The sequence below is a fragment of the Alligator sinensis genome, unplaced genomic scaffold, assembly GCF_000455745.1.
Source record: "Alligator sinensis unplaced genomic scaffold, ASM45574v1 scaffold811_2, whole genome shotgun sequence".
Lineage (NCBI taxonomy): Eukaryota > Metazoa > Chordata > Crocodylia > Alligatoridae > Alligator > Alligator sinensis.
The window spans coordinates 111,202-121,352 of NW_005843373.1; the positions used below are offsets into that span (position 1 = coordinate 111,202).

The 10,151-nt window shown below is 48.2% G+C and overlaps 1 protein-coding gene across 7 annotated transcripts in view; it reads right to left on the reverse strand.

Annotated features, from left to right (window-relative positions):
* SMG5 (SMG5, nonsense mediated mRNA decay factor) overlaps positions 1-10,151 on the reverse strand; it is a 34,317-nt gene that overhangs the window by 11,797 nt on the left and 12,369 nt on the right. For 6 of the 7 annotated variants that reach the window (XR_003092303.1, XR_003092305.1, XR_003092304.1 and 3 more), the window contains 6 exons: positions 9,972-10,040; positions 9,149-9,357; positions 7,965-8,102; positions 4,183-4,893; positions 1,395-1,564; positions 285-360 (listed from right to left, as the gene is read on the reverse strand). Coding sequence is in view for 4 of the 7 variants with exons in the window: in XM_025195014.1 (XP_025050799.1) it covers positions 285-360; positions 1,395-1,564; positions 4,183-4,893; positions 7,965-8,102; positions 9,149-9,357; positions 9,972-10,040 (1,373 nt within the window). In the remaining 3 variants the exon portion in view is untranslated. Of the gene's footprint in view, positions 1-84; positions 161-284; positions 361-1,394; positions 1,565-4,182; positions 4,894-7,964; positions 8,103-9,148; positions 9,358-9,971; positions 10,041-10,151 lie in introns of all 7 variants that reach the window. The other variant, XM_025195015.1, reaches the window with a different exon arrangement.

Below are 10,151 nucleotides of genomic sequence, written 5' to 3' on the forward strand. Positions count from 1 at the left end.
GGGGGAGGGGGGGGTGCCAGACGCGTGCGCGGGGGGGAAGAGAGGATAACAGTGGGAGAAAATATGCAGTGTGTTCCTCAGTACCTGGTTCTTGCAGCTGTGCAGCAGAAGGCAGGAGGTTCAAGAGCACAGACAGCCTGTTCCATAGACTCTGGGAGCTCTGAAAAAAAGGTTGCGGAATAGATCAGGCCCAGCAGACTTTCAAGCCAAAACAGATATAAACTATGAGGCCACATTGAGCTTCTGAAACACCTGCCGAAAATATGCAGTGTGTTCCTCAGTACCTGGTTCTTGCAGCTGTGCAGCAGAAGGCAGGAGGTTCAAGAGCACAGACAGCCTGTTCCATAGACTCTGGGAGCTCTGAAAAAAAGGTTGCGGAATAGATCAGGCCCAGCAGACTTTCAAGCCAAAACAGATATAAACTATGAGGCCACATTGAGCTTCTGAAACACCTGCCAAAAACCTCCAAGCGCTTTGGAAATCGTAAACTTCAAAAGTAGAGATCAGGGAAGCCCAAGTGGAGAGCTGGGCTGGACTCCCTCAAGGTCACAGTAGGAAAGGGGCAGAGGCAGGACAGTCTGTCAGAAGCCCATACCCCCAGGGGCTCTTATCCCAAGCAGGAGATTCAGCAGCTGCCTCTCTCCACAGCAACCCTTTGCCATTGCTCGCCCGCAATTTTTTGGCAAGTTGTCGAAATGGACAAAAGGCTCAACAGCAATCGTGATAAATGGTTCCTGTCTAAATGTGGGTCTGTTCCATCAGGAACTTTCGAGGTCGGAGCTTTGTCCTGAGCCTAACTCCCCCGTTCCCTCCACACTTATTTAAGGGACAGCCTAACAAAAGACCAATGCCATTACAAATAGTACATGTAAGCCCTGTAGATTCCCCAAAGTCTTATAAATGGAACACACCAATTTGATTACCGTACTGTCTCACATACAACATGCCCCAGAATAAAATATGTGCTTTGTTTTCGAGGCAGAACAAACTGAAATAGATCTTTCCTAGTAGTAACAGCAGCAGCAGGGAGCCCAGCCTGCTCATTGTTCAACTCCCTGTGCCTGCAGATTTAACTTTTGCTTTTGCCAGGTAACAAGAAGAAACTGCTTTTACTGCATTTCTTGCAAATAATGTGCCCTGTAATTTCCAGCAGCTGTTGGGTTTGTTTGTTTTTTGGAGGGGGGGAGGGGAAACTTTGTTGCAGGCAAAAAAAGTACAGTATGCACAGAGATTACTGAGCGGCAGTTTCTAAATGGAGGGGATCTGTTTAGCCATACAAAGCACTAATTTGGTACAGGAAGTGACGCTGCATCTAGCCGAAACTAGAGAGCCCCGAGTACATTTCATCACCCAGGCTGGCATGAACATCCTCCATGTAAACCAAGGCCCCACACCTGGGCACACATGATGATGAGGTCGGTGTTTGTTCGCAGCCAGTCCAGGAACACCTTGACAGTAGGAAGCAATCCCTCATTGGTGAGGATCTCCAGCTTCTCCTCAAGCGACTTCTCGTTCCTGCAGGATTTGTTACTGGTGACGCTTTCCTCCGAGTCGGACATGTCATCTGAAAATACAAAGCACAGCAGGGTTTAAGGGGTTAGACCACAAGTAGAGAACCATGCTGGTATGTGTTTGAGGAAACTGTATGGGAACAAGAAGGAAAATGACCTTCAGGATTTCCCATTCCCTGCAGATTGGTGTCATCTCATGGCACTTCCAACTGTCTGTGCCTGCAGGGACTATCTCTGTCTTGTCTGTTTGTACAGCACCCAGCTCCAAGGTGTCCCACTTCAGTGACCCACGGTGATGCAGTAATATCAAGCAAGAGCAACTGAGAAATCTGGAACCTACTCCCAACTTCCAGAGCAAGCTACCAACATGCCCTGTCCCCAAGAAGAAGGAAACTGCTATATTTAACCTAAGATGCCCAGATGGTAATGGCAAAGTGGCAGAGAAGTAATGGCAAAGTGGCGAGGCTTATGACTTCCTCCCTCTCGTACAGCACCTGGCATGTTGTTGGCACCTGGGTGATGATGGGTCCCAAAACGCTTTACCACACAGGTCTCAGTTCAACCATCAAGGAATACCATTCTCTTCTGGAACCCATGGGCATACATTTGAGCCCTGGGTACAGAGACCCTTTGTTTTTCCCTACCCAGTACATGCAATGGTGCTTCACACTGTTCTAGGTGGAACAGAAACAGTCCAATCATTCCACAGCCAACACCACATTGTCAAGCTGAAATCTGCTTTTTGAGAGCAAAACACGCAGTTTAAAGTTACCTGGCAGGAGCCAGGAATAAGCAGCAAAGGAGAAAAATGTTCTGCTGCTTGCAAAGAGGAATTAACATCCAGTTCAAACTTGTCCAGGTGACAGGCAGGAGATACAAACTCAGGCACACGGGTTTAGAAACCTCCCTGTGCCACCAAAGGTCACACTGCTCTCACTAAGGTTTCCTTTCAGTAGAGCATCTCCCTGACTTATCCCTTGACCTTGGAATGGCAGCTGCATATAAAATAAATCTCCCCGCTATTGGGCCCCCAGGGAACTTTTCAAGATTCCTCCACAAAGTCCCTCTCCACTTGGCAAGAAGCTGCTCATGCATCTGTGTCCAACTGGCAGAACCTAAATCCAGTGACCCCACAGAAACCAAGAAAAGGAGCCAGGGGGAGGGAAGGGGCGAGTCAGCTGCTCCTGGAACCTCCAAACCTGCAACTGGGTTTGAGGAGAGACCCTGCAGAGACCAGCCAGATCAACACCAGCTGCAGCTGGAACCTCAGCTGCTACAACAGGGGAGCGGGGCAAGGCAGTTAATACCTGGAGGCTCATCAGTGCAAAGCTAACGCCCATTCTATGTCCTTCCAGGACAGAAGAATCATTGCCCCAGCAGACGTTTCTAGGCTTGTCATCTTTTTTACCGGGAAAGAAAGTTGGTTTGATAATCATACAAAATGAGGGCTGGAAGGGACCTCAGGAAGTCATCTAGTCCAAACTTTGCTCAAAGCAGGACCAGCCCCAACTAGATCATCCCAGCCAAGGCTTTGTCTAGCTGGAGCTTAAAAACCTCCAAGTATGGAGATTCCATCACCTCTCTGGGTAACCTGTTCCAGTGTTTTACTGCCCTCCTAAATAAGGTCCATCTCCCCCCCTCCTCACAACCCTGATGTCAGAGACCTTTCTCTCCCATCAGGAAGGACTGGAGGAAGCCCCTTCCAAAGTGGGTTAACGCCAGTCTGAGCCTGTCTAGACTTAGACTTACAAGATGCGGCATCAGATCACGTTTGTTAGCTACATCTAATTCTGGCTACTCAATGCTGAATCAAGCTAGTTAACGGGAACTAAAACTGCATTTGCAAGCAACAGACTTGAGTACATATCAAGGCAGCACAATCATGTACAGGGGCTGCAGGAACATGATGCAAAATGCTTCCTTGCTCTTTGGGACAGAGGAGGCTGGAAAGCAGGACAAGCAAAACTAGACCAGCCTGGGGTGCGCTTGAAATGCAAAGGCTATACATGTAGTACAACTCCTCTGTTCCATGCCAGAACATGACTCTGATTGCACAATGCACACCCCACCATGGCTTTAAGAAATAGGCAGCGCCATCTGCTGAGCATCTGAAGACAGAAGCCAGGACACAGGCACTGCCCCACTGCATCTGCATCTCTGCCCGGGGCCGAGTCACATCTGCTGATACAAACAAGTTTCCCAAGCATTACCTCTGCATACACAGCTCACGTAGCCCCAACAGTTATGGGAGAAATACCTGAACACAGCCTGCCTCAGCCACCATCAGGACCACTAGATAGATTCCAACTGCAGAATTTTATAGGACTTTTTTAAAAGAGAAGAACAGTAATAATGTCTAACTTCAGCTGGGTGTGCAGCCTTAGCAAAGCTAAGTTTCATACAGACTGCATTTAATCATCAATCATCTTTACAGTCTAACCTTCCTCCTCTTCTCCTATACCAGCAAAATACACCAAGTGCCAATATTTGTTATCTTTTCCTGGCATTGAACCAGCACTCGCTGAAACAAATGGCTTAAGAACATAAGGAAGTGCCAATGACTGGATCAGGCTGTGCATGCATTTTGCCCACTATCCTGTGGATAGACCCAGGACCCTGTGTTCTCCATTACCCTTCATGCTCCCCTTTTAACCAAGCATGTGCTTCTTACCTTGCTCAACCAAGTCAGGCTTGTTCACATCTCCATTGATGCAGGGCTTGCTGCCCACTCCCTCCTTCAACACGGTTGTTCCGCTGGTCGGCTTCAGGAGGACGTTGCTGAAGGTGGGAGCCAGGCGAAAGCAGCGTTTGGTCTGGAAGAGCTGGGTGGACATGGCCTGCAGGTTGCTGGCTATGCTTGCCTCATTTGTGCCCACAGACCCTGGCCCGTTGGCAGCAGGGTCAGGGTTCTCAGTCTTGGGGTTACCTGGGTTTTTAGAGTCCCCCAGCCCACTCCCCTCCACACAGTTTTTTAAGGCCTCCTTGGCCCTGCTTTTTGCGCTCCTGGTGCGGCCCCCTCCCTCCTCACCCGGCTCATCCTCCATGTCCTCCAGGTCCGAGCGAGACTCCTGGCTGTTCATGTCTGAGTCTGTTTCTACATCAAAGGCAGCCTCTGCCTCCTCGTCACTCTTCTCCGAGCCGCTCTCAGAGCCATCGCTGCCCTTGGCAGAGTCATGGCTGGAGTCCGAGTCGAAGCCTTCACTCAGGTCGCTCTCATCCACCTTCTGGGGGTGGCGCCGACGCCGCAGGCAGGAGAGGCGTGAGTACTTCTTGCCTTTCTTGCCGTCGTTCTTCTGTTGCTCGGCGCTGGGCTGATGGTTAGCTAAGTCAGCCTCTGCTTCCTTCTCGATGGAGTTCACAGGCTCCCGCGGCTCTTGGTCATCTGAAGAAGACAGCCAGAACAAAAAAGCTTGGTTAGAAAAGCCCTGAGTCCGATGCCATCAAGCGACTAACCCCAAGCCAGGGAAAGTGTCAGCATCTCAGCTTAGGTGCTGTTTTTATAGGGCCTATCATTACACGATGCAACGTGGCATCCTTGGGGGACAGTGCCACTTTGTACAGAGCTGTATGAGTGCTAATACAAAGCAAGCAAACCCTGCACCTCTGCTAGCCCTGCTTCCACAGAAACGCGGGTACTTAATTACAGACAGCTCCATTTCCTCCCCCTGGCTTTTACTAATCCCCTGAGCTGTTCAGTTACTGGCAGCAGAAATTTATCACAGCAAATGGAGCGAGACTCCTGTGCAACAGTGACTCAAACCCTACTCAATTCCTGTTAGCCAAGGAAAGTGCTTGCTATTACCTGATCAGCCAGTGGGTGGCCAGTGGGAAATTAAATGCGCTGGGTTCTATTTTCTAGGGTTTAGGAGACTGATAATCAACATCCTTTACCGAGCAAGCCCTGCAGAAAGGCCAAGGACAGAACGGGCCCAGGGAACAGAGTCCCTGCAAGTCAAGGCCATAGTCTGTAGGAAGGAAAGAGAACTAGAAAGTTGGTATCCTTGTTGCCTAAGCTGGAGCAGTTTTGTTATAAGATTCATAGATGCTAGGGTCGAAAGGGACCTCAACAGATCATCGAGTCCAACCCCCTGCCTAGGCAGGAAAGAGCGCTGGGGTCAGATGACCCCAGACAGATGCCTATCCAGCCTTCTCTTAAAGACCCCCAAGGTAAGGGAGAGCACCACCTCCCTTGGAAAACCATTCCAAATTTTGACCACCCTCGAAGGGACCGCTGAGGCCAGCGCAGCACGGCATTCATTTCTATACAAAACCACATTCTCCCCAGTCTCCTCCCTACACAGAAGAGTCAACTAGACTAGTGTATTCCCCAGCTACAGGCCAGGTAGCCAAGGGAAGCGGTCCGCTATTCATCAGTAGATTACCGTGGGCTTCATTAGTGTTTTCAATTTAAAAACTCTGCCGATAAGGCTGTGTGGAGGTCCATGGGAAAATGCAAGGGATGGAAGAAAAAAAGAAAAAAATATGATTTGTGAATTTTTTTTGCCAAGAACTCATGCCATTGGCTAAAGGTTAACTGTTCACTTAATACACACTTACAAATCTCAGCTTAAAAAAGAAAAAAGAAAAAAAAGAGTCCAAGGTTTGTGTTCTAACTGAGCCATCTGCATGGACTCCTACTCAGATCTCTGCTCGAGTATCCAAGGGGCAGTGTGACTACACGCGTGCCAGACAGCTTGGTTAAGCCTGACCACTTCTTCTAATCGGGGATTGAATGGGTTTAATCCACAATCTTTATTACAGCTGTATCACTCAGTGTCTTAAGAGGCTTAACTCACCTTGTCTTATTCAAAACCAAGGGCAGGGGAAGAATCTGTATCAGCTATACCAACATAACAGCGTATTAAACACAGTTGGTGGAGCGATACAGGGGAGATCTCAAAGGAATATTCAATGTGGAATGTTCTCCACTGGTTTTTTTATTGTAAAGGAGTTCTATACTTTTTGTGCTACTTGAAGCTGGCAAAAGTGAATGAGGCAGGTAAACGTGTGGTCGTTCTGAGGATGCGGCTATCTGGTATAAGGTGGAAATCATTCGAGATGTGCCTGGGATGGTCAGTGAAACGGTTTGTGGCAAGTAATTAAAACCCAGCACAATAAACATTCTAATTTAATTAACGCTTCCCCCATATGCTGAAGTTAAGCCGTTTCCCATGTGCTATTAGATCGATACTTAGCACTTTGCTCCCTCCCTGGCCACCTTCTAGAAAAACTCCTGCTTAATGAAACTTCCCAAATACATCATTTGGGTGAAGAAAATGGCAAATTCTTTTTTCCCAAGGATCGTGACTGGGCAGAATCTCCAAAGGGGACTGAAGACATTTTACTCTATCTTCAGTGACCTCAGCTTTGCTGAAAACTGCTCGATAGGCAAACTGTGGCAACAAAGATCTCTGCCCATATTCCCTGAACAGCCGCAGCAAACACTGCAGCAGGGCAAGCATCTCATTGACAGTGCCCTAATGCTCATCTCAAGGGGAGAGAAAGGAGTGCACTAAACAGCAACAGAAGGAGAATAAACCTCAAAGGTATGGGTGAGGGAGAAGAGATGTTGAAGGAGACTGAGGTTTGGAAGGACAAATGCAGAGGCAGCAGAATGACAGAAAGGAGACAAAAAAGAGGGGCAGAGGGGGCCACGGGGACTGTACAGACAAGGTCTGTGAGCACAGCTGGAGCAAAAGTAATGGACAGTTTATAAAAGATGCAGGTACTCTGAAGAGAACGGAAAGAAAACAAAGACAATATGGGGCAGTTCTGGGGAGCACATTGGCACAGCTATGCAAAACTTGAGGTCACTGCTGAATTACTAAGCAGCTACCTCCAGTCTGGCAGGAAGGCAGTCTGCTACCCACCCCTTCCTGTCAACCATGCAGCCACCTCCAAGCCTGGAGGATCTTTCCTATTTTTCACTGCAGCAGCCCCCTCTCTGGCAACATCTGTCAAGGTCACCCAGAACTGAGTATCTAAAGCAACAGAAGGGAGCTCCCCATGGCTGAGAACAAGGCCAAGCAGACATTACAGGCTACTGGTGGCATAGCGATGTCAGTCAGGAGTGAGTTGTGGCTGACACCAGCTGTGAGAGAAGGAACTCTTAGCACAGATACAGTGATAACTGTGTCCACAACAGTGTAACCTGCTCCCTTCCTGGGGTATGGTCTATCCATACCAGTACAAAGCATGGCTTTGCTGGTATAGTTATGTCCATATTAGATGGGCTTTACCTGTACATGATTGTGGCAGGAAAGATACAGCCTCAGCTGTGTAGATACGCCTGCCTCGCACGCTTCCAGCTTGACCATAAAGGATCTAAAAGTTTAAGCTTTCCCCATGCATAGCAATTTCCCTGTACTGTCAATCTCATACTCAGTGCATTTAGGAGAGGGAAGCAGTGGCTACATACAAGGACAGAGCAGTTGCTACCACCAGTTCTCTTACCTGTGCCGTCGCTCTGGAAGGCTGGGACTGGATTCTCCCCTTCCTCCAGCTCTGCTTGCAGACGAATATTGACGTGATTGATCAGATGAGAAAAGAGGGCCAGTGTGAATGCGATGGCTGCACTGTACTGCTTTGAACCTGCAATGAGACCGCAGGATGATGTGCAGGGAACAGGTCGTCTCGATACTGCAGCAAAACGGATGTTGCTTGACATTGATTTGCTGTCTGAGTTGGGAAAACTAATCCCTGCCCCCTCTGGGCTCTAACTCCATCCAAGAAGGACCTGCCCTCAGCCTAAGACCCGTATCTATTGCACTTCCTGCTGTGTGGCAGGGACACATTCTTGATAAGCTGCATCCACTGTCCAGGGGGTCCTGTTTCATGAAAGATCTTCATTCATCCATGAATCCCAGGCATCACTGATGTTTTGTATCTCACCTTATGCGCAGGAAATCATTTTAGTAAGCTGATCACTATGGCAACCAAAGTGGTGTCAAGCATGCCAATCACTATGCATCTAGCAGGTGTCAGCACCAAGACAGAAGAGCTGTTTAGGATGCCAAAATGAGAATATAACTGAGAGTAATAAGTAAATGGAGGCTGAATATCAGGAAGTCTCTGACGATCTTCTTGTAAGTACATACGTGACCCCCACAACCATAATACCCGAGTGCCTCACAGCCTTTTAACGCAATACTTGTGTACACACTTTACAGGTGACACTAAGAGACTATGGGTTTTGCTCAAGACCATGAAGGAAACTCATGATGGAACACAGACCTGATCCCAGATGTCCAGATTATGAACCTAGTCTTATAATGTACTGGGACACCCGCCACTACCACCCCCACCATAACCCCCCTCCCCAAGGAAAGCAGGGTAAACACCCTCACTGTTTCACACTGTACTAGACACTAGAAGACGCTCTGTAGGCTGGAATCCTAACAATGGGACCAAATCAGTCTGTCCTAAGGGGCCTTTTCCATCTCTGCCAAATATGAAGCGAGATTACATGAATGTCTAGTAGCCAGTACTCAGCTCTAAATAAATCCTCTGTAAAATGGATCCCCGTACCCCTGCAGACAGTCAGAGTTCACAAGGGGCATGTCCCTTTCCTTCTGTCACAGAACTAGAATTCAGCAAGCTGCTTTGCTAATGGGATAAGTTAATTATGTATTCGTTACCTGCCCTCTTGAGGCTGTGCACACTCATAAGGCAGACGATAACCATGCGGAAGATGAGCAGGTCAGGAAGGAAGGAGTACCCACTCTCATATTCCTCTTCATCTTCACTAGCTGAGCTCAGGTTGGGGGGAGAGGGCAGGTAGAACAAGCAAAGGTTGAAATCCTCCAGCACTGATTGGCAAAGAGATGTCAGCTCAGAATCCACAGAGCTGGACAGAGAGGAGGAAATGAACAACTTCACCATCCAATTGCCCTGGGGTGAGTTAAGCTCCCCCATTCAACGAACAAAAAAATCCTGAAGAGTTGACCAGCACCAGCCAGGGCTTTACAGTGGACAAGGGGATTAAGCAATGTGTGTATTAAACCCTGATCCAGAACAGTTTGGGATCAAGCAGTAAAGGGTTAATTTGGAGATATCAGGAAGTCCCCTGTCAGACAGAGAAAATGCAGGAGAACCCACATGGCTGTACAAAGCTTCCCACTGATGCCACACAACAGGTTCTGTTACTCCTTCCCCTGAACAAAGAGTGATAAGATTACAGGTGTCTTAGCTGAAGGAACTGCGCTGCAGTTCTTCACATGGGCAAGACTGGGAAGCCAATGCTCTCCTCCTGTCCCTGGCAGGAAAAGAGGACTGGGCAAAGATAAGAACAGTCAGGGGCAACAGGGCAAACAAAGAGCCTGAGAGGAAGAGCTCCTGGCTGCTACACCTGCTGGCTTCCCGTGTATGTGATGCCAGTTAAATCATTTAACCTCTTAAGGGAACAATTTAGGATTTTCTTACTGTGAGTCAGACACAAGAGAGCATGGAGAACTACCTTACCTGCTTTTGGGCTGCAGAAGACTCTGTAGGTACATAAAGCTCACCAGCAGTCTTTTTATATCTTTGCATCTGTCGGGGTAAAAACGTAATCGTAAGGAAGCAAGCACCTCATCCATCAAACACAAGAGAAGAGAAATGCTGTTACTACCGTGCAAATCACTTCTCAAATAGTTATCAACA